The sequence below is a fragment of the Bubalus kerabau genome, chromosome 18 (assembly GCF_029407905.1).
Source record: "Bubalus kerabau isolate K-KA32 ecotype Philippines breed swamp buffalo chromosome 18, PCC_UOA_SB_1v2, whole genome shotgun sequence".
Taxonomy (NCBI): Eukaryota; Metazoa; Chordata; class Mammalia; order Artiodactyla; family Bovidae; genus Bubalus; species Bubalus kerabau.
This window is the reverse complement of record NC_073641.1, coordinates 2,478,195-2,502,408: the sequence shown is the minus strand read 5'-3', so window position 1 is coordinate 2,502,408 and position 24,214 is coordinate 2,478,195. Positions and strand designations below refer to the sequence as shown.

Below are 24,214 nucleotides of genomic sequence, written 5' to 3'. Positions count from 1 at the left end.
AAAAACATGATCAGTAACATCAGTATTGCTGTTACTGTGGACATCTGTATTGAAAGATCTTTGGAAGCTCACCTCAAAGCAATATCCTTTACTAGTCCAGCTCGTTGGAGGAAAGCAGAATGTTCATGGGAGAATCTGTAACATCAATTTAGATTTTTCAAATGATGTGTTATTTTATAATATTTTTCTTGATTTCTGGAATTTCCCAGAGCCTCTAGCCAAATCAGAGCAGTGGGTAGCTGGGGGAGAAAGGCAAGTTCAGACTTGATAGGAGGAAAACAGTTAAGGAGCTTCATTCAAAAATGACTGAGCCTGGGACTTTCCTGGTGGCCCAGAGGTGAAGACTCTGTGCTTCCAATCCAGGGGACTTAGGTTCAATTCCTAGTCATGGAACGAAGATCACACCTGCCATATGACACAGCCAAAAAACAAATTGAAAACAAAGAAACAAACAAAGTGATTGAGACAGTGCAGTTGGAGAGGGACCCTAGGCTGGGGGGAGAGGCTTGGGAATGCCTCTGTCAACCTCTGTAGGCCCAGTGTGTGCCTCCCAGTGAGTGCAAACATTGTGGCCATACCCTGTGCAGAAATATCTGAACAGCTGACATGGGGCATGAAGAGCACAGAGGGGTTCCCGTAGCATGAGGGCCACAAAAGGAGGCTCTGGGGGGCTCACATCTTTCCTCTTTCTGGCTCAGGCAAGGAGAGAGGGATGAAACTGAGGCTGCTTTAGATCCTCTACGTGTTTGCACTCAGCTGCTCTTTAGGAAATGATTCTGCCTACCTTGGTTGTGCCTATCCCTGTGAGTTCAATGTAGGCCCTGTAAGAAGTAGTTACATCTTCTGGGCTTAGAGTGCTGGCTGCTGGGCTCCCACCTTGGTAAGTACAAGTCAAGGAATCTCAAGGGTCACTTAAAAAAGATGTCCTGTGGCCATAGCTATGGCTGCTGCTGACCCACCAAAATTCTTCTTCCTAGGGATCCTTAAGGAGTAGGTGCATAGATACTAAGTCACTTCAGTTGTCTGACTCTTTACGACCCTGTGGACTGTAGCCCACCAGGTTCCTCTGTCCGTAGATTCTCCAACAAGAATACTGGAGTTGGTTGCCATGCCCTCCTTCAGGGGATCTTCCAAACCAAGGGATCGAACCTGAGTCTCCTGCAGCTCCTGCATTGCAGGGGTGGATTCTTTACTGTTGAGCCACCAGACAAGCCCTTCCTTAATGAGGGAGCCACCTTATTTATCTAGACTTAAAAAGTCAACCTGCCCCAAGACAGGAGATGAATGGACAAAGCTACCAAGAGGATCTGTCTGACTCTAGAATTCTGGATCACCTGTGCAGAGGGGAAGAGGAGGGTTTCCAGGAGCACCCCAGAAAGCTTGGTACTTACTGTGGATGCCTGATCCTGAAATTATGTGGTACATGCTTGCAGTTAATACTGCTGCATTAGAGCCAATTACATAGTATTATGGACACACAACATGCAGATTACACCCAGAGCCAGGAAAGCACAGCTTGATAAAGCAATGGCCTGATCAGAGGAGACAGAGGGAAATGTCAGCCTTATTAAGAAATTGCCAGGGTGGTGTGGCTGCAGCTGGACTGAGCTCCTCCAGATCAAAGATTGCTATCTTGCGTGATGCTGGGAGAGCCACATTTTAGCACCCAGCAGAGACCAGTGAACCTCTCTAAGAGTGATCACAGCCACCTCCGTTGAGGGCTGCATACTATTTCAGAACTTAGACTTCCTCCTAAACAGGAAGAGGCCCAGCTCCCTCATGCTGTCCACACGTGAGGCCTTTGGGCCCAGGGCAGCCACAGGCTGCCCTCCACACTCAGGTCAAGGCTCTGTCCTTAGCCTTTCCCCTAGTTCACTGGTTCTACAACTGGAGCTTATATAAGAATCCTCTTGGTCATTGAAACACACAAAGCTGGGCCTTCCCCAGAGTTTCTGATTCAGGAGGCTGGGGCAGGGCCTGAACATATGCATCTCTAACAAGTTCCCAGAGAAGGCAATGGCACCCCACTCCAGTACTCTTGCCTGGAAAATCCCATGGATGGAGGAGCCTGGTAGGCTGCAGTCCATGGGGTCGCTAAAAGTCGGGCACGACTAAGCGACTTCACTTTCACTTTTCACTTTCATGCACTGGAGAAGGAAATGGCAACCCACTCCAGTATTCTTGCCTGGAGAATCCCAGGGCCAGGGGAGCCTGGTGGACTGCTGTCTCTCGGGTTGCACAGAGTCAAACACGACTGAAGCGGCTTAGCAGCAGCAGCAGCAACAAGTTCCCAGATGACGCTGCAAGTCCAGAGCCACACTTGGAGAACCACTGTCCAGGTTCATTGCACGCCCACCCAGAGGTGGATCTCCCCACCCTGTCTCTTGTAAAAGGTCTTCTAGGCTCTGATTCCATCACAGCATTGCAGGCTCTGGGAGCATTGCAACCCAGCTTCCAGGTAGGATCGTGGGGGAGGGGGAGGGAGAAGCATAGATCTAGGGTGAGGCTGCCTGCTTATGTTTGCTTTTGTTTTTGCTCGAAGAGATGCAGCACCAGAAACCAACTCTGCTGGCGTCTTTTTTTTTTTTTTTAACAGCTGCACCAGGTCTTAGTTGCAGCCGTCAGAATCCTTGATCTTCATCCTGGCATGCAGGACCTTTAGTTGCACATGCAGACTCTTAGTTGCACATGTGGTATCTAGTTCCCCGACCAGGGATTGAACTCACGACCCCTGCGTTGGGAGCAAGGGAGTCTTAGCCACTGAACCACCTAGACTCCTTGCTTTTGAATCCCAGCCCTACCATTTGCCATTGGGACTTTCCTACCGCTGTTTTATAGTTTTTGTTTTTGAGACCTCAAAGGCATTGACCTCACCCCCTCTTCCCACCAAGCAGTTACGTAACATCCTACTTATCACAGCTAGTCTTTGGCGAAGGCAGAACCAGAACTGCCCAGTTCTCAAGCAGCCAGAGGGCAGCAAACATGGTTTATAAAAAGCCAATTAGTAAATATTTTAGGCTTTTAGGCCATGTGGTCTCTGTCGAAACTAAGCTGCTGTAATCTGAAAGCAGCCATAGACATGAATAAACAAATGGATAGAACTGTATTTACAAACGCAGGTGGCATTAGATGGGCCTGTAGGTAGCGATTCACCAAGCCCTGGAACAGACCGGCGTGTGTACCACTGCTTCATACATACATCGTGACTCGGAGCCCCTGCGTTGCTGCAGTGCCCCGGTATCTAGCTGAGGAACCCAGGCAAATGCGGAGTTTGTGAGGGTGTGTTGTGTTAGTCGCTCAGTCATACCCTACGCTTTGCAACCCTATGGACTGTAGCCCGCCAGGCTCCTCTGTCCATGGAATTCTCTAGATAAGAATAGTGGAGTGGATTTCCATGCCCTCCTCCAGGGGATCTTCCCCACCCAGGGATCAAACCCGTGTCTCTTACGCCTCCTGCATTGTCAGGTGGGTTCTTTACCACTAGCGCAACCTGTACTGTAGGGCTTCCCTGGAGGCTCAGTGGTAAAGAATCCATCTGCCAATGCAGGAGACCCAAGTTTGATCCCTGGGTCAGGAATTCCCCTGGAGAAGAGAATGGCGCCCACTTGAGTATTCCTGCTTGGAAAATCCCACGGACAGAGGAGCCTGGCCGTGTACAATCCATGGGGTAGCATAGAGTCAGACACAACTTAGTGGCTAACCAACAATAATAGAAGCAGTAGTAAGTGTGCAAATCTCCTAGTGACCTGGGAAAAAAGTTTTGTTTTTTTAAATCTTTATTGAATTTGTTACCATATTGCTAGTATTTTATGTTTTTATTTTTTGGCCATGAGGCATGTGGGATGTTAGCTCCCTGAGCACGGCTTGAACCCACACTCCCTGCCTTGGGAGTCTTAATTACTGGTCTGCCAGGGAAGTCCCCAGAAAAAGTGTTTAATGTTTTCTAGTTCTCACAAGCAAGAGAGATCCATTGGTAGAAGGAGCATTGTCCAAACAGGTGACTTTGGTGTGGCCTAGGTGCTCCAACTATGACAGAATGGAAGAGAGGCTGGAGAGAGCACAGCTAAACCTCAGCAGAAATGCTGTGTACACAGGGCTTGGTAAGTAAGGGCTTTATAAGAGAGAAAGGGGAGTTGGATGGACCAACTGACTTTTAAATCCAGCAGAGGGAAATTGCCCTATTTCTGGTTCATACTCTAATGCCCACTCAGTAGTTAGTCAGGATGCAAAAAGGGCAGACTGGGCCAGTCCTGAAGTTTCATAGAATTGATATGACCCTGCACTTGAGCTTGAAACCTGACACAAAATGAATTGACAGCATTTACCTGGAGATGGGAATGTCTACCCACTCCAGTGTTCTTGCCTAGAGAAGCCCATGGACAGAGGAGCCTGGCAGGCTACAGTCCATGGGGTCACAAGAGTCAGACATGACTGAACAACTAACACACACCTGGAGAAAAATTTCCAACTGGGGCAACTTAGGGTAAAGCATATTTTCTCAATAAGAACAAAGCAGTGAGGTTAAAGCTACATTCTAGAACTAGCAATACTCTTCCAGAAGATGGAAGTAAATAAGATGAGGCTGATGAGGTCACCATAGGTTAAGTGTGGGCAATCATATAATGGGAGTCCAGGTGGGTCATTGTCAGATCAAACCATTTATTTTTTCTGTGGTTCATTTTCAAGAAGGTTTCTAGAATAGGAGGCAATAATAGACTTGTGCAGTGAATTCTAGCTTTGGGTCCCTAAGGGGACATGGTAGAGACTATCTTTGCTGGAGAAGCAAACTAGCCCTGAAAACAGAAGGCAGTGGGAAAGTTGGGAGAAATTGTGATGTAAAGAAGAAATAGTCCTGAATCCTCTTGGAGCTTGTTGCTGTGCTGGGCAAGTCTCTTATCTCTTGTAGCCTCAAATTGCTCATTGGTAAGATGGGAATAATAATTTCAACTGCAGAGTGCTTCAAGTACCAAATAAGATGAATGTGAAAATACATAGTAAACCATAAAAGACCAAACACAGGTTACCAAAAACGTGAAAGTCACTCAGTCTTGTCTGACTCTTTGCGACCCCATGGACTGGTCCATGGAATTCTCCAGGCCAGAATACTGGAGTGGGTAGCCTTTCCCTTCTCCAGGGGATCTTCCCAACCCAGGGATTGAACCCAGATCTCCCACATTGCAATTTGTTACCAATTGAGCCACAAGGGAAGCCCAAGAATACTGGAATGGGTAGCCTATCCCTTCTCCAACAGATCTTCCCGACCCAGGAATCAAAACGGGGTCTCCTGCGCTGTAGGTGGATTCTTTACCAACTGAGCTATCAGGGAATCCCAGGCTACAAAAATAATAGCTAATAGTTGCAGATTATTGCCTACAAGCCAGTGTGTGTATACTTTCCATGCCCAGTTTCAAGGTCATGATAGCTAGCTGGATAATGTCCCCTCAAAAGTGTCCCGTGTTCTCATCCCAGGAACATATGTGCCAAAAGGAACTTGGAAAATATGGCCAAGAATCCTGAGCTGGATTATCCTGTCAGGCTCTAAATGTCATCAGACAGGTCCTCTTAAGAGGCAGGACACTGCAGTGAACAGCAGGAGGTGTGACAACAGAAGCAAGAGGGTGGAGCGATACAAGGAAGGAACCAGGAGCCAAGGGATAAGAATCTGCCTGCAATGCAGGAGATCCTGGTTCGATTCTTGGGTCAGGAAGATACCCTGGAGAAGGGATAGGTTACCCACTCCAGTATTCTTGGGTTTCCCTTGTGGCTCAGCTGGTAAAGAATCCGCCTGCAGTGAGGGAGACCTGGGTTCGATACCTGGATTGGGAAGATCCCCTGGAGAAGGGGAAGGATACCCACTCCAGTATTCTGGCCTGGAGAATTCCATGGACTGTGTAGTCCTTGGGGTCGCAAAGAGCCAGACACGACTGAGCAACTTTCACTTTCACAGGCTGCAGAAGACAAGGAAATGAATTCTCCTCAAAGCCCTCCAGAAGAAACACAGTCCCATGAACCCATTTCAGACTTCTGATCTCGAGACTGTATGAGATAAGTCTGTGTTGCTTTAAACCGTAGAAACTGTGGTAATCTGTTACAGCAGCAATAGACAATGAAGACGGGCATCATTTCTGGAGTCAAGTTCTGATACCACTACTTGCCTCATCCTTGACATGGAGATGATAGAAAGTGCCTGCCTCATCGGGTGGTTGTAGGAATTAAGTGAGATGGTACAAGTAGAACCCACAACCCAATACCTGCCTGGCCTACAATAAGCTCTCGGTTAATGTTGGCAATTATTAGAACCATCTCCTTGAACCACCAACAAAGCTCTATGAGATCAATGCTGCTAGTTTCTGCATGTTAAACGGGAGGAAACCTAGTAAGATTAAGAAAATTTATTCATGGTTGCACAGCTTATAAGTAGGAGAGTCAGAATCCTAACAAAGGCTTTGCCTTTGAGGCCATGCTCACCCACTCTTGGGCTCCCCAGGTGGCACAGTGGCAAAGAATCCATCTGCCAACACAGGAGACACGAGTTCGATCCCTGGGTCAGGAAGATCCCCTGGAGGAGGAAATGGTAACCCACTCCAGTATTCTTGTCTGAAAAATCCCAAGAACAGAGGAGTCTGGTGGGCTACAGGCCATGGAGTCACAAAGAGTCAGACACAACTGAGCAACTGAGCACACACACACCCCCACTCTGCTCCTCTGCATCAGGGTTATGATAACACCACCTTCATCAAATGCCAGCTGCTGGGCCTAAGCACAAGAACCAGAGAGTGCTGCCTGCATGGGCAAAAGCCACCAAGATTGGAAATCAAATAAATCTGGGCTCATTAGGGAAAAAGAAACTGTAGCTTCCATGGAGAACCACGTCCAAGAGGTTACCAACCCTCTGAGGTCCCTGGGCCGGCAAATCATGGAAGTCTGAATACTGTGTTTAGTCATTTTAGTTCTGGAATAATTGCTATTATCATAAATGTTTTATTGCCCTCATTATGGCTCACATTTAAATATCAGTGTAGTAATACATTAATAAGTCATCACTGCCGGACGCCTGCCGGATGCAGTTACAATTCAAGTCCTGTATATAACTGCACTGTATATTCAGCTAAATTAGGGCTGGCTGTGAACTCAGTCTGATGTCGAGTGGCTGGGCATGTTTGGAAGGCAGCCTCTTTTCTGCAAAGGCATCTTGAGCTCTTTGTTTTTGAGAGATAAGGGGGACCCAGATTTTTGTCTGATTAGTGAGTCAACGATTCTAATTAGGTCTCCCCCAGGTGTGGAGCCTGGAACTCTGGGATGGATAGAAGAAAGATGAAGGCATTGCTTCCACCCCGGAGGCATTCCTAATCTGCTGGAGAAGGGGTGGGATAGGGAGCATGACCCTCACTCCGGGGAAGCTCCCTGTCAAGGCAGGACGGCCTGGTCTGATGGGAGTGACAAGTTCTTGCGCCCTATCTGATGACGTATTCTGAACACCTCCTGGGTGGATGAAGATAGGATGGATTCACACCCCCCCAACACACACACACACATCTATAGAAAAGATAAGCCACAGGCAACAGAATAGGTTCAAGATCATAAAATGCCAGGTGTCAGAATTGATGCATTAATGAATTCCCTGAGTGGGCTGAAGCTGGCAATGTAAATTGGGTTGATTCCACTTTATCATAATACCATATGCCTAAAAGAATGCCAGAAGAATGCCAGTAGGTGCAGAAGAAGTATGGGGAGGGGGGGGGAGGAAAAAGTATTAGGTTCTGTGCCTTTGTGTAAATAGATTTCCTCTGGGTCTTATTGGCCAAAGGCCTTGAGAAAAAGCCTGGGTCGAAGGGGATGTGGTCCCTGGAATCCTGCTGTGGACTAGGGTCCCCAGGGGAGAAGGCGTCTGTGCAGGGGTGGGCACAGGGGCCTCTGTGTGCAGGATAAAGCTCTGTTTATACCCCCTTGGGGTCTGGGGTTGGGTGAGGGGAACAGGAATGACCAGGACAGGGCTAGGTTCTCTCCACCAAAGTCAGTTAAATGGTAGCCTCCACCTACCAAGCACATACTAACCCTAACCCTAACCAGCCTGTGAGGTAGGTACCATTGCCTGCCCTCTTCTGCCAGTGAAGAATCTATGGCTAAGTGATGGTGATAATCTGCCTGAGACCACACGACTAGGGTATACGTGACTTAATCTGAACCATGTATGGACTGTGGTAACACACAAGATGGAAAATGTTAGAGGGTATTCTAAGAGTAAGATAACGTATTCATCAAGAGCCAAGGGCAAAAGAATTCCGTTTAACCAGTGAAGCCTTTCTAGGGAAGGCTGCTTCCTGGGCTAGTGGGGTCCCATGAGAGAGTAAGAGGAGTGGGGCTGATGAGAGGAGGGTATCTGATGTGACCTTGGAGGAGCTCAGGAGCAAGGGTCCATCACCAAGGAGTATACCGTGGGCTGGATCCAACTCCTGCTCTTGGGGATCCAGAGTGAGGGAGGTGTGGGTCAGAGAGCTGAGAGCTAGGTCCAGTCTTGCCACAGATGGTTGCTTCTGTCTGCATAGCCACTGAACTCACCGACCCAGAAAGGCCCTCCTGCTCCATCACGTTTCCACCTCCAGCCACGTGATGGCTTCCTTGGCTGCCATGCTTCCCTATGATGGTGGTGGTTTAGTTGTTAAGTTGTGTCTGACTTCTTGCAACCCCATGGACTATAGCTCACCAGACTCCTCTGTCCATGAGATTTCCAGGCAAGAATCTGGAATGGGTTGCCATTTCCTTTACCATGCTTCCCTGGGCTCCCGTAGTAAGTCCTTCTAGAAGGGTAAGCCTTGGACTATAGTTACCTATAGCCTGATTTCATTCTATTTCATTTTGTTCAATTGATGGAGCTCACATCCCTCTCTTCCCTTTTCCCCCAGGCACCAAGATACTAGGGGAGTTCCTATCCATGGTCGTGGGGCTTCGCAAGAGAGACTTAATCCCTGTCTCCACAGAGCTCACAGACTCACTTAGGATGTGCTTGAAGAGTCAGCAGATGCCTGGAAACTACTCATAAAATAACCTCTGCACATAGCATCCTGTGAGGCAGTGTGTGTAATGGGCAGAGCAAGGAGTTTGGAGCAAGATAATACAGCGTTCACTCTTGCACTGTTGGTGGGAATGTAAATTGATACAGCCACTGTGGAGAGCAGTATGGAGATTCCTTTAAAAACGGGCTAAAACTACCATTAACCCAACAATCCCACTCTGGGCATATACCTTGAGAAAACCATAATTGAAAAAAACACATGTACTCGCAATGGTTCATTGCAGCACCATTTACAGTAGCTAGGGTGGGGAAGTAACCTAGATGGCCATTGACAGATGAATGGATAAAGAGGCTGTGGTACATATGTACAGTGGGATATTACTCAGCCATAAAAAGAAACACATTTAAGTCCATTTTAATGAGGTGGATGAACCTAGAGCCTATTATACAGAGTGAAATAAGTCAGAAAGAAAAATAAATATCGTGTACTAACACATATGTTTGGAATCTAGAAGATGGTGTTGATGAGCCTATTTGCAGAGCAGCAGTAGAGACACAGACATAGAGAAGAGACTTTTGGACACCATGGGGCAAGGAGACGGCGGGGTGAATTTAGAGAGTAGCGTGGAAACATTTACATTACCATAGTAAAATAGACAGCCAGCGGGAATTTGCTGTGTGAGGCAGGGAGCTCAAACCAGGGCTCTGTGTCAACCTAGAGGGCTGGGATGGAGTAGGAGGTGGGAGGGAGCTTCAAGAGGGAGGAGACTATGCACACCCTTGGCTGATTCTCGCTGGTGTATGGTAGAAGCCAACACAACATTGTAAAGCAATTATCCTCCAATTAAAAATACATTTTTTAAAAAAAAAAACAGTGCTGGGTTCAAATCCAATGTCCACAGCTTAACAGCTGTGTATCCTTGGAAGCATGATTTCACTTCTCTGAAGCTCAGCAGTCCCATCTATAATGCAAGGATAAAGGCTGCCCTGTAGGGTTATGTGTAACTGAGCAAGGTGTTGGGTATCTGATTCCTTCTCTCTGAAATGAGGACAATATTTAATTGGTGTTGTATTATGTTGTGGGAATTAATGATGTTGTAATGAAACCCTCACAATAGGATTTCACAAGGGCAGCCTTATTGCTCCAGGTAGTAAGTACCAAGAGGGCAGCAGAGGGGAGGAGGGATCCACCTATAAAAAGGAAACAGAGATTCTCTTCTCATCTGGAGCCCCATCCACTGGTTGCTGCTTGACACATGGCTGCTGAGGGATGGTCCCTCTTGCAGTTATATCCATCCTTCCCACACCATCCATAAGCATCCACCTCCCACGATGCTCCTTTGTTGACATGTTTCTCCTCTCTGTCCGCAGCACCCTCAACAACAACAACATCAGCCGCATCCTGGTCACCAGCTTCAACCACATGCCGAAGATTCGAACCTTGTGAGTAAAAGTCCCTGCTTCCTCCCCCATCTGCTCCTGCCCTTAGGAGGCCCATGGGGCAGCACTCTCGGCTGCTTGTAAAACTTCGCCCTCGGTTCCTGCATCCAAATGCCTCCTCCCTCTGCTATTGACTAAGTGGTGTGTTAGTGTTGGGGCAGGGTCACGGAGCATGCATGGTTCTCCACCATCTTGCTCTGGGCCGGCTTATTTCTCTTCACCCTGGGATCTTCCTCGACTGGGGAAATCTTTGTGTTTTCTCACTGGTTGGAAAAGTTTGTTAGTGTTACGTTGCCATTAGAATAGGGGTGTGATGGTTTGTCATTTGTTTAGCTCATGTCCTGTACTGTTGGCCGTTCTATTGTACTGTCAAGGGTTATAATGTTTTCCCCTCTGGGACTAGTGGGGGCTTCCCAGGTGGCTCAGTGGCAAAGAACATGCCTGCCAATGCAGGGGACACAGGAGACATGGATTCCATTCCTGAGTCAGGAAGCTCCCCTGGAGGAGGAAATGGCAAGCCACTCCAGTATTCTTGCCTGGAGAACCCCATGGACAGAGAGCTACAGTTATGGGATCGCAGAGAGTCAGACATGACTTAGCAGTTTTGAGCACACACGCATGCACGCTGATCAATGGAGGAAAGGGAGTCTTACCTCCTCCTTCACCCCATCCTCCTAGTCCCCACCCACCGTGCTTTCCTGCTCCCTGGATGATATTCTGGTATCAGAATGCAGTTACTCAGTTCTTTATCTGTAATGAGTTGGGTGGGCTCAAGCCCTCCAAAGTATGTACTCAAGAAGCAAATCTCCGCTTAATAGCCCATACCAAGAACATGTCTAGTGCCTTTATTACCTGGGAAGGTCCCCTCACTGAGCCAGAAACTCTTTTGTAAGTTTCTCTGCAAATGGACTCTGCTGATCTGTCTAAGACATTGGTACTTGATGCTTTTCTTGTGTTGATGGAGCCTCAGCAGAATTTACATCACAGGAGTAGGGGAGAGTCAGCCCCGAGAGTCATGGTGTCCAGGTAAAAAATACTAGCTAGTATTCAGTTCAGTTACTTAGTCATGTCCGACTCTTTGTGACCCCATGAAACGCAGCACGCCAGGCCTCCCTGTCTATCACCAACTCCCAGAGTTTACCCAAACTCATGTCCATTGAGTTGGTGATGTCATCCAACCATCTCATCCTCTGTCTCCCCCTTCTCCTCCTACCCTCAATCTTTCCCAGCATCAGGGTCTTTTCAAATGAGCCAGCTCTTTGCATCAGGTGGCCAAAGTACTGGAGTTTCAGCTTCAACATAAGTCCTTCCAATGAACACCCAGGACTGATCTTCTTTAGGATGGACTGGTTGGATCTCCTTGCAGTCCAAGGGACTCTCAAGAGTCTTCTCCAACACCACAGTTGTTCAAAAGCATCAATTCTTTGGTGCTCAGCTTTCTTCACAGTCCAACTCTCACATCCATACATGACTACTGGAAAAACCATAGCCTTGACTAGACGGACCTTTGTTGGCAAAGTAACGTCTCTGCTTTTTAATATGCTGTCTAGGTTGGTCATGACTTTCCTTCCAAGGAGTAAGCGTCTTTTAATTTCATGGCTGCAGTCACCATCTGCAGTGATTTTGGAGCCCCCAAAAATAAAGTCAACCACTGTTTCCACTGTTTCCCCATCTATTTCCCATGAAGTGATGGGACCAGATGCCATGATCTTAGTTTTCTGAATGTTGAGCTCTAAGCCAACTTTTTCACTCTCCTCTTTCACTTTCATCAAGAGGCTCTTTAGTTCTTCTTCACTTTCTGCCATAAGGGTGGTGTCATCTGCATATCTGTGGTTATTGATATTTCTAATGGCAATCTTGATTCCAGCTTGTACTTCCTCCAGCCCAGTGTTTCTCATGATGTACTCTGCATATAAGTTAAATAAGCAGGGTAACAATATACAGCCTTGATGTACTCCTTTCCCTATTTGGAACCAGTCTATTGTTCCATGTCCAATTCTAACTGTTGCTTCCTGAAGCTGCATGCAGGTTTCTCAAGAGGCAGGTCAGGTGGTCTGGTATTCCCATGTCTTTCAGAATTTTCCAGTTTATTGTGATCCACACAGTCAAAGGCTTTGGCATAGTCAATAAAGCAGAAATAGATGTTTTTCTGGAACTCTCTTGCTTTTTTGATGATTCAGCAGATGTTGGCAATCTGATCTCTGGCTCCTCTGCCTTAGCTAAAACCAGCTTGAACATCTGGAAGTTCACGGTTCACGTATTGCTGAAGCCTGGCTTGAAGAATTTTGAGCATTACTTTACTAGCTTTTGAGATGAGTGCAATTGTGTGATAGTTTGAGCATTCTTTGGCATCTTTCTTTGGGATTGGAATGAACACTGACCTTTTAGTATTGTTTTAGCCAAAAAGTTCATTCAAGTTTTTCCATACCATCTTATGAAAATTCCACATGAACTTTTTGGCCACCCAATATGAAGGCGCTTCCGAGCTCAGGTTCCATCATGGTGCCCCACTTCTTCCTTTGATCCTTCCTGGGATGGCAGAATTCAGTCAAGAAAATCTATCCTCTTCCTTCCCTTTTAAAAGGGAATGATGCCAGAGAAACCATGGGGCCTTCCAAGGCCTCTTCGGAGTCCACAGCAAACCACAAGTGAGCCACGGATGGAGCGTGGCCCAGGGCTTCCGGCCGGTAAGCGGAAGTGAGCCTTGGAGTGCATCTCCCCAGACAGTGGGTTGAGTAGAAGAAATAATGGCTTTCACCTGCAGAAACCAGCAGCCCAGCTCCTGTGGGCTGCTCCTCTGAGATGTCCGCTCCCTCTCCTGTTACTTTCGGTGGGAAAATCAGTCAGAGCTGGGAGGGGCCCTGGGAGGCAGGGAAGCTGGCCAGGTCTTGATCTTGGGCGCTCTGTGTGGGTGTTGTAGGCACTAGGGAGGAGGGCGGGAGAGTTTCTTCTGCTTGTTTCTGTGGTCATACTTTCCTGTGGTCCTGAACACTCATCTGATGAGCTCAGATCAATCAATCAATCTTGTCTGCTCTCTTTGCTCCCTGCCTGCTGCCATTTTCTCTTTAGTTTAATTTCAGAGATGGCTCTGCAAAGAACTCCCTGGAGACCTGAGCTGACTAATCCCCCTTCACTGTAATTAAAGCGTGGTGGGGATGGGGAGGAGGGGTGTGCTGGTGGTGAAGAAGGAGGGAAGAGGGGAGAGGAAGGAAGTCATAAATGGGATTTCTAAAGGAAAGCTTTTATATTGAATTCAGAAAGCCACATTTTATAGAAAATGAACACTGACCCTCTCTAAAAGGATTTGCTGGAAATTTAATTTAGCGTCTGTGGCTAAAAGGCACCTTCTACAAATTGGCATTTGTATTCATTCACCTTATCTCCTGTAAAGGTGGTTTTGCCAACATGCAATATGGTGTTTCCATCAGGAAGAGACCACAGGGCAAGTGGCAGGAACCATCTAGCTGCCTTGATGCTCTGGTGGATAAGAGGTGATAACCTTTACAGGCAGGACCTTGGGTTGAGAAGAGCCTGAAGTCTGGAGCTAGTCTCCATACAGTAAGAATAATAATAGCAAATATGTCTTCATGAGTTTACGGTATCCCAAACTGAGCGCTAAGCACTTTTGTTTTTTAATCTTTTGGCCACACTGCATGGCATGCAGGATCTTAGTTGCCTGACCAGGGATCAAACCCACAATCCCTGCATTAGCAGCGTGGAGTCTTAACCACTGGACCACCAGGGAAGTCCCTAAGCACTTTTCATGGATCGTTTTGACCCTCACAACAGCTCTAGGAAGAAGGCATCATTAATATTCCCATTTTATAGATGATAACACTGAGCATGCATGCTTGCGTGCTCAGTCACTTTAGTCATATCTGACTCTTTGTGACCCTATGGACTGTAGCCCACCAGGCTCCTCTGTCCATGGGATTCTCCAGGCAGAAATACTGGAGTGGGTTGCCACACCCTCCTCCAGGGGATCTTCCCAACCAAGGAGTCAAACCTGTGTCTCTTACGTCTCTTGCATTGGCAGGCGGATTCTTTACCACTAGCATCATGTGGGAAGCCTGGTAACACTGAGAACCAGGGTTAAATCACTGCCCACAGTCAAAGTCAAAAAAGCACAGAGCCCATGTCAGATTCCGAAACTTTGACCTCAGAAGCTGAGCTCTTCTCAGAAGCTGACCTCCTAGAGCTAAGCTCTAGGAACAAAAGCAGAAGGGTATCAGGTGAGTTGAGAAAGGGGAGACCTGAGCTCTCACGTGGCTGAAGGGCCACAGGAGGCCACTCTCCCCTATATTATCACCATAACAAAAGTTACTGAAAGTAATCAAAATCATTTCTTTTCTCACTCAAGAAAATTAAGAATACTCCTGGCTGTGTCTGGGCTCAAGTTTCAAGATCATCATGATTATTTTTTTCTTTTAATATTAGTGTTTGGGATGATATTGCTCAATTTGATCTCCCAAACGTGACGTAAAAGGCATCTTGAAAGACTCAGCTCAGCTCAGCTCTCCAGGCAGGTAAAATTCCAAGAAGGGAGGCCTGAGTCCGTCCATGCCCCTGGGATTTTGACAAGGGCCTTCATATGGCTTCAAAGACAGTTTGGATCTCCTCTTTTCCATGTTCCTACTTGGGAGAGGAGAAATTCCTACAGAAACAGACAAAAGGGTAAGGGCCATCTATAGCTGGCTTAAGAAGACGAGTGGCTTAGGACTGGCCAGTGGGGATTCAGGAAGAAACAGCCTAATATAATCTTCCAAAAGGAAAACCTCTGACATTTTGATTATCCCAGAAATTTATCAGCTCAATAAGGATCTGACTTACCTAAATCTCATTTGTGTTGTTTCATTGATCTCTTCCTTCTCATTGGAACTGATGGGAATTTGTTTGCATTGATCCATCTTGTTTCCTTACCTTCCATACCTCAGCGCCAAAGAGGGCAGCCGCCTTTCCCAGTAAAAGCCAAATTCATTAAAAGGCACACACAAAAAAACCTCTGGTGCCTCAGCCTGTGTGTGCCACGGTAGCCCACCTCTGCTCCGCCTTGTCACCGAGAGCTGCTCCGCCATTGCCCTTTTCCTAGGCAGCCTTTAGAGCTCGTGGTGTATTCCTGGCCATTCCTCTCTCCCTCAACAGCTCACTGATGGGTCAGCAGACAGATCACTTTCCCTCATGCTGCAGTTTCCCCACAGGTCCCAGTGCAGAAAAGGGATTCCCTTCTCCCCTTCCTGCTCTTTAGGAGAGAATAAGCAACTCCAGGCCTTCCACCAGGCTCTGCTCTGTCCTTGCCACAAAGCGGAGTCATCTTTGTTGAACACACATGTGTCTTGCTTTCCTTAGCACTGAGGTCCTTCCCCCAAGCTTAGGGTTTTTCCTCCCCTCCCAATTCCCTCCTGTTGTCCCTCTCTCCTGGAGTGCCAGCCTAAGAGGAAGCCAGGCTCACTTCCACAGCATCAGGACCTGAACTTTGATGCTCAGAAGTGAGATTTGCTCTGGGCCCATTATAGACACAGTGTCTGTCCTCGCAACTGACTTTGACCTTAAAGTATTGGCTCTGAAGTATGAAAATTGTAACATCACAATTCATCACTTTTAAACAAAATCGTAAAAAAAAAATTCAAATTTTTTCAGCAGAAAAAAAAATTATATTCTGGGTGGGATATGGGTTCATTTAGTCAGTCGGATACAGTGGGATCTGGGGGCCCCACCCTGAGGCTGCTGAGTTCCCCAGTGGCCCTGGCTTGCCCGAGGTTTGCACCCATGCAGTGGCAGGGAGTCTCTGCCTGCAGGCAGCACAGACGAGCTGCACTCGGCCGATGTTTAGCAGTGTTGACCTTGTCCTAAGTGGAGTGTGGTCAAGAGCCCTTCAGCTCTCTCCACATCAGGCACGGATGTAGCCCGAGCCAACTGCTTTGGGCTGCCATGCAGTATTAACTGGCATAACACAGAGTACTCAAAAGCCCCAAGATATGGCTGGCTGATTAGCATGTGCAGGATGGGGCATTGAAATTGACATCATAAAGTCAAGTGTATGATGAACTGTCGTGACTAGAACTCACCCGCGGGCTACTTGTAATGACCGAGGTTGGTAGGGAGTGTGGACACTGGAAACCCCTGATGCAGAACCTTGGAAAGAACCTTTAGAAGCCCTGGCTATCCTTAGGTTGCCCTCCAGTCAGTGGAAATGAAATTTCACTTAACCAATTGGGGTTCCCCTCAGATGTGGAATCTGCAGATCTCTCTCAGGAATCTTAGTCCAGAATGAGAAATTGACCTGGAATTATAGCTACTAGAGGGAGAAAGCCCAAGAGTCCTGAAAACAAATGGAAAGCCTTTTCAGAAGCCCTGAAGCAGTTAGAAGAGCAAATATACCGGATGGAATTGAGCTTGGGAAGGCAATAAAAGGCACTCTGGAGAGATGGCTCTGGTTTGCAGGAGTCTGTATGGATAATACCTTATTTAAATAGGAGGATGGAGAGAAGATGCTTTCTTCAGAAAGCCCCCTTCTCTTTGTGACCTGCTTACCCTGGCTAGTGCACACAGCGGTGTTTTAGGCTCACCAGTGTGACAGGAAAAGTGGAAGTCACTCAGGCGTGTCCGACTCTTTGCAACCCCATGGACTATACAGTCCTTGGAATTCTCCAGGCCAGAATACTGAAGTGGGTAGCCTTGCCCTTCTCCAGCGGATCTTCCCAACCCAGGAATCAAACTAGGGTCTCCTGTGTTGCAGGTGGATTCTTTACCAGCTGAGCCACCAGGGAAGCCCAGCGTGACATCCTGAAGGGGGTCCATTAAAGAGATTTAGAGTGGAAATGAAGGAGGGAGAGAAAAGATTGTGGCAAATCTTGGCCACAATTCACTATAGACTAGGGCATGGCCATGAGGAAGCTGTTGCGAGCCATCTGTAACTCAAGTTAGCTAAAGTACTGACATTTGCACCCGAGCCACCCTTTTGGAATTTGGACCTGAATCAGGATTGTCAGTGTGGTCATGCCACCCTCCCTCTCCTATATGCTGAGGCTTTCCCTGGTGGAAATGAAAGGGTGGAATTACTATTAAGAAATGGGAATTGCTCAGAACCCTGAAGGCCACCATTGGATGTGGCTGGCACAAGAAGATGACTGTCATTTGTGGCTTAGCAATAGGAGGGTTGAGGCCGCTGGGGCAGTTCGCAGTGCAGAGGGCAGCTCTCCCCGGGACCCCAAGGATGGTCATGCTGGGCAAAGGAGCATGGAGGCTCGGCACTCCGTTCTGCCAGAGGCAGCCTCCCCACTTCCTGCGGTGACAGCCTCTCCCCACTCTCCCCCGCTCCCAGGCGCCTCCACTCCAACCACCTGTACTGTGACTGCCACCTGGCCTGGCTCTCGGACTGGCTGCGACAGCGGCGGACCATCGGCCAGTTCACTCTCTGCATGGCTCCTGTGCACCTGAGGGGCTTCAACGTGGCAGACGTGCAGAAGAAGGAGTACGTGTGCCCAGGTGAGATGGCATGGCTCCCCTCCCCTCCTGTCCTGCCGCTCGCCCACCTGTGAGCTCATCTCAGCCATGAACACATGCCCAGCCCAGAACTTGGTGTGGAGCACTCTAGTGTGCCTCCAGGCGTGCCAGGAAAAGAAGCTCTTACTGAAGGAACTCCTGGATCCCTTTCTGTTAAGCCTCAGAGTCCATCAATCCTGAGAAGCTAACATTCGTTAGGTCCTTTAACATTGGCCAAACGCATTCCTAAGCCCAGGCTAATGGAGGCTATTTCCAAATCTGCTTGCTTGGAAATCTTAGCTCTGTCCCTTAGTGGTGTGTGACTTTGGTAAGTTGCTGCATGTCTGCCAAATGGAAATAATCGTCGTCTATAACTCAAGGGACGGGTGGGAGGATCCAATGAAATAATGCATATGAAGCAGTTAGCATGATACACAGCACTTGGTGAGAGCTAATGAGTGGAGCTTAATTATTAGAGTTTAGTGGGCTCACAGAATGTGCCAAGCAAACACGAGAGTTTGATCTGTGGGTAATTGAAGTGTAATAGGACAGAAAACAGAGCGTAACTGAAGTCAGCCTAGGTCCCCAGGATGCGAGGTGACTGAGTGACCTGAGAAACGCTTCTCAGAGGAGGTTACCTTTGCCTTGGGTCCTAAACGTTATTTGCTCATTTGTTTTTACTTTCATTGACATTCTCAATCCCATCAAGTCTTCCCTTTTCTGGTGGCAAGGATGTAGAGCTAATCTCTTGATTGCCTCAAAAACAGAGAGTATTCAGTTGGAGAGATCCCCAAAGAGGCATTCCTGAAATTCAGGAGCTCAGTCCTGCAATTGGGTCCAGTGGCTTCTAAAGGCTGATCTTGGAGTGCTGATGTGTAGAAAAAGGAACTTTTTTTAAATTTTAATTTTTTTTAACACCAAAAACTTTTCGTATTGGGATCTAGCCAATTAGCAATGTTGTGATAGTTTCGGGTGAACAGTGAAGGGACTCAGCTATACATGTACATGTTTCCATTCTCCCCTAGTCCCCTGCTTCCATCCAGGCTGCCGCGTAACATTGAGCAGAAATAAGGAAAAAGGAGCGTTCTCAGTACAGAAGCCGACTACATGTTAGGGACCGCAAGTGGCCAGGAGTACAGGCTGGTCCTCTCCGGCTCTTAGGCTGCATTTGCCGTATGTAGGAATTTTCCTTGAATTTAACTTCACACTCTACTGCTTTCCCCTGTCATGTTACAGCTTCATCAAATTCCTTATTATCCAAAAACATTTTAACATGTCTCTGAGCAGTACCTCAACAATTTCCTATAGACACCCACTTAGAAATCACTTTTCATCAAACACATAATAAAACCGTTTATCACACAGGCACCAAACTCAAATATAGTGCCTGTAATTACAGTAATTATTAGGCAAAGGGTATAATATCGGCATAAGTGCCAGTGAAAGAAATAATTATAGAGTGCAGGAGTCATCTAAGAGCTAGTGAGAAAACCTAATTAGGGAAAATGGTAAAACACATCATTATAGGTGGGTGCCAAGTTTAAAGCTATGCACCAACACGAATACACTTCGTCACAAAAGCACCTTCCCATCAGAGAAGTGCCGAGACATTGCTTACCCAGCAGCAGTCAGGACCCAAAACCCAGGGCAGGAAGGCTGATCCTCCTGGATCCTGAGGGTGCTGCTGCCCCAAGTCTCCCTCCTCTGAAAAGGCTGGATCTCAGTTCAGTCCAGTTGCTCAGTCGTGTCCAACTCTTTGTGACCCATGAACACTAAGCTTCCCTGTCCACCAACTCCTGGAGTTTGCTCAAACTCATGTCTATCGAGTCGGTGATGCTATCCAACCCTCTCATCCTCTGTCATCCCCTTCTCCTCCTGCCTTCAATCTTTCCCAGCATCAGGATTTTTTCCAGGCAGTCAGTTCTTTGCATCAGGTGGCTAAAGTATTGGAGCTTCAGCTTCAGCATCAGTCCTTCCAATGAATATTCAGGGCTGATTTCCTTTAGGATGGACTCACAGGTGGGTTAATAGTTACATAGGTGACTGTTACCTTTATCACATCCCCTGTTTATAGCAATCTTGTTATTGCTGTGATGGTCCTTATAGCTTCTTAATACAAAGCCAAGTGTCTTTTAAGGACATGAGAATTTAATCCACAGACTCCAGACATGAATATGCTACTGTACTCTACCCTCTCGCTCATAGTGTAAATTTAGGGGAGTGACACATTGGAGCCCCTATGCGTGGGGGATTTTTTAGATGTTTTTCCCAGGTTATGAAGAATTAAAAACAGGATGCTGTGCTGGGTTACTTTCTGAAAAGTCAATCAGATACAATGGCCAGGGGAACTGGTTAGTTGAACATCATGATGAATGAAGCATTTCATTAGTGGGGCTCAGGAGGAGCAGCCCTTCCGAAAAGTATTATATCTTTAATAATGATTCAAGGTAGTTGGTGAGACTGTTAAAAAAAAAAGGGGGGTGCTGGGGGAAGCAGTGTGGAGCAAGGCTCAGCCTGTGTACATGCAGGAGGTCAAAGAGATGGGCTGTTCTCATGTACCTGCCACCATAACTCGAGCCCTGTGAAGTGAAGCCCACCTCTGAGGGGGCAGGCCCGCCCCACGGCAGAGCCCAGAACGGCATCTGAAGGAGGCGGTCTGGGACAGACCTGATGGCGGTTGTTTAAAGCTGCAAAACCATCAGGGTTTCTGCCTCATCCAAGCTGTTCCTCCCATAACCTGCAAGAGACGGACTTCAGTCAAGAAAGAAGGGGCGTGAACATTTCTTTAAAAAAACGAAGCCGTCTGCTGAGGAGAGAAGGCTTAGGGCAGCAATTAGGCCGTCCCTCTGAGTATTCATCACCAGTGGTCCCTCCCCAGGCAGCCTAAGAGAAACCTCCCTGAGCCCCTATGCGGTGTCAAAAAAGTCACCTGACACAGGACCCCAGAGACAGAAATGAGCTTTATCTCTCTCAGCCTGTGAGGGCCCTGCCTGCCCGAGTCCCTGATAGCTCCCTCTGAATTATATCTGGCTGTCTTGAGCCCAGCCTCTTCTCCCCAGAAGCCCTGGCTACAGGCTTCTTATGATGCCAGGTTAACCCAGAAATTTGCTAGCAGCATACTTGGGTAAAATTCATCTCCTCTGTCAATGGTCCCCTTCAATCAAAGACGTTTAGTTTCCTCCCTGGGGAGACAACTGGGACTTTTTCACAAGGGTGGGAGACTATTTTATTTATTATTAATGATTTTCTATGATATACAGTGGGACTGCTTGGTCTCCTTTCGCTCTTGCTGAAAGGATTTGTCTGTTAATTTCCCTTGTTTTAAGAGAAAGCTTAGGGCCATAGGACTAGAAGAGTTCCTGAATGGACTTTATGAGTTCATACGATAGATTGGAGAAAAGGTTCTGCTTTGGCCATGTTTAGGCTCATGTGAGTTGCAAGTTGCTGAATTTTGTTTCCTATCCTTATGTAAAGGGCTTGTTTTGGAGTTTAAACTCTAGGTTTTCTCTTCCTTGTGTCAGTTTCCGGGTCCCTTAATATGATCAAGGGTATTAGCTAAATATTTGACCTCTTGAGTTAATTATCTCTCTCCTCTGAACATCTTTTTTAAACTTTGTATTTTATACTGGAGTATGACCAGTTAACAATGTGACAGCTTCAGTGCACAGCCGAGCAGGACAGCCGTACACGTGCATACATACATGTGGACATACATACACGTGCGTCCATTCTCCCCCAAAGTCCCCTCCCATCCAGGCTTCGCTTAACGCTGGGCAGAGTTCCCTGTGCTGTGCAGTAGCTCCTTGTTGGTTACCCCTTTTAAATATAGTAGTGTGTGTGTGTGTATCCAAAACTCCCTAGTTAACCCTTCCCACCATCCTCTGAGCATCTTTGAACCTGTTAATGTATCTCTGAATGTGAGATATCTCTTCATGAAGATCGATCCTGTCTCTAGTAATAAGGGGCCATGTCTTACTTTTTCCAGGTGCCCCATCACCTAGAGCTCTGCTGGTTCCTAACAGCCTCTCAACAAACTCTTTCTCAGTTATTATTAAAATGAAATAGGTGTGTCTCCTTGGAAACAAGAAACTTTCTCCTTCTACTTCCTTTTTTTTAAAATTTGAGACTAGTTACTAAGTATAAAGATAATTAAGGTAAGCCATGACTAGCTGCCCATCTCCTTAGGAGGTTTTAATTAAAACACCATAATTGGACATTGCAGGAATGAGATTATTAGGTTTATTTAGTCATTCCCCAAATGATCATGCCTCTGGTATTTAAATCACGTTCATTTATATTCTCATCATAATTGCTTGAGTCCCATTGTCATTCAGTCTGTTGTTGGCTTTTGAAAGGCCAGAGGGCAACAGGGATGCTTAATTTGAATACTGGAATTAATTTATTTCTACATGCTCACCAGGCCATTGGATTTTCCAACTATATTCATTCTACTGGGTGAAGTTCTTTTTAAAGACACACAGAAAGAAACCCGGCTCTAACACAAGCATGTCAAGCAGTCCCCAGTGTGGCTGACTCAGTTGAGTCTTGCCCCTGAGCCTTCTCTTCCTGCCGCCCAAGATTTCAAGACTTCGACGTTTTCTGTTTCAGGGCAATAGAAAAGCATGGTGGGTGTCTTCTTGGCAGAGGAGATGGTAGAAGAGCCCTTCTATTATGGGAATAAACATAATGGATCTATGTCAGGGTGTTTTTTTGTTTTTAGTTCAATTTTTTTTAATCTTCTGGCCATACTGTGCAGCATGCGGGATCTCAGTTCCCTGACCAGAGATAAAACCCAAGTCCCCTGCATTGGCAGCATGGAGTCTTAACCGCTGGACCACCACTAAAGTCCCTACATCAGGGGTTTTATGAGGGTCAAGTGAGATGACACATCCGAAGCACTTAATGCAGCGCATAGGTAGTACCCCGCCAATGTTAGCTACTCTTGTGAGAATGACACAACTGTGTCCATGGGCACGCACGCTCCTCTCTCAAGACTTCTATTTTTACCCCATCTCCATGGCCCTCTCTGGATCTGAAGTTCAGTGACTTCAGCCCCACTCATCTGGACTTTTAGGATGATGATCACCTTCATTTGCCAACAAGGAGAAGAACGAAAAAGAGGTGAGCGCTGAGCAGGAGTCAACGCTGATCACTGCCCTGGTCACGTCTCCATTTTTCCTCTCCTGTAGAACTGGAGGGCAGCTTATAGTCAGTAGAGGGAGGAGAATTTGTGCAGTGTCCATGCAGGCACCCTCAGGCTCTCACCCTGTGAGAGTTCTAGCTGGGAACGCATTCTTGCCCTTTCCCTCGCTGAGGGCTCCCAGGGCTGGGAAGCAGCTCCCTTGATGACCAGTAAGATCAGGAAGGGCCAACGTGTCTGTTCCCCCCGAGCTCTGCCCTGCCTTCCCTCCAGACAGTGGACCACAGGCCGGGAGTCTTAGGAGATCTCTGAAGGCTGGACATCGCAACTCCCTTCTTGAAGTACCTCTGAGGTAGCTTTGACTCCTTATTGAAATTCTCGAGCTTTGGTAGTGATTGAGGAAAGGTGAGATGGTACCCCAGAGCAGAGGCAGGCACCTGGGCCGCATGCCCATCTCCCTGCTCTGATGAGCACATCCTTCCACCCCAGGGCAGTAGCGTGTTCACACTGGGCCTGAAAGAGGTCCAAGAGCAGAGGAGCCTGGGCACACACTTTCAAACGAAGAAAGGAAGAGCAAGTCCATGTGCACTGCTAAGTTTATGAGAGGATGTCTTAGAGAGTAGGTGACAGAAGGTCTACCCACTAGTCCATCGCTATGCTCTGATTTAAGGCCTTTGCTGTGCCAGGGAGGGAAGGGGGTGGTACCCATCAGCAGGCTCGCTCGAGGACCGTGAGGACTCATGTGTCCCCAGAGAACACATCATGCAATGGGAACACATGTGCATGGAGCAGGCACATACCTAGAGAGACCCTCCCATTGAAGATCTGTACACACTCCTATCCCAATGTTAAAACTCTGTTCCCATTCCTCTCTGCTTCCTAGCCTGTAGTCATAGATTTTGCTGGGTAGAAAGGTAGGTGCTTCCACGCTTAGTCCCCCTTGGAAATCGACTGTCCCCTGCACCACTCTCTTAGGCCTCCATGTGTGTGGACAGGAAAGGCTGGGAGGGGTGGCTTTGCAGACAGAGCTTGGCGCGGGGCCTGGACGTCCCTGCTGATCTGCGCGGGGGTCTCAGCTCAGATGGGGCCGCAGGAGACCGGACCAGTGGCCTTCACTGTGGTTAAAACGACCTGCGCGT

The 24,214-nt window shown here is 47.4% G+C and overlaps 1 protein-coding gene across 3 annotated transcripts in view; it reads left to right on the top strand.

The window, feature by feature from the left end:
* Nucleotides 1-24,214, top strand: part of SLIT3 (slit guidance ligand 3) — a 781,214-nt gene that overhangs the window by 594,914 nt on the left and 162,086 nt on the right. For all 3 annotated transcript variants that reach the window (XM_055554942.1, XM_055554941.1, XM_055554944.1), the window contains exons 7-8: nt 10,385-10,456; nt 17,775-17,938. In XM_055554942.1, coding sequence (XP_055410917.1) covers nt 10,385-10,456; nt 17,775-17,938 — 236 coding nt within the window. The remainder of the gene's footprint in view (nt 1-10,384; nt 10,457-17,774; nt 17,939-24,214) is intronic.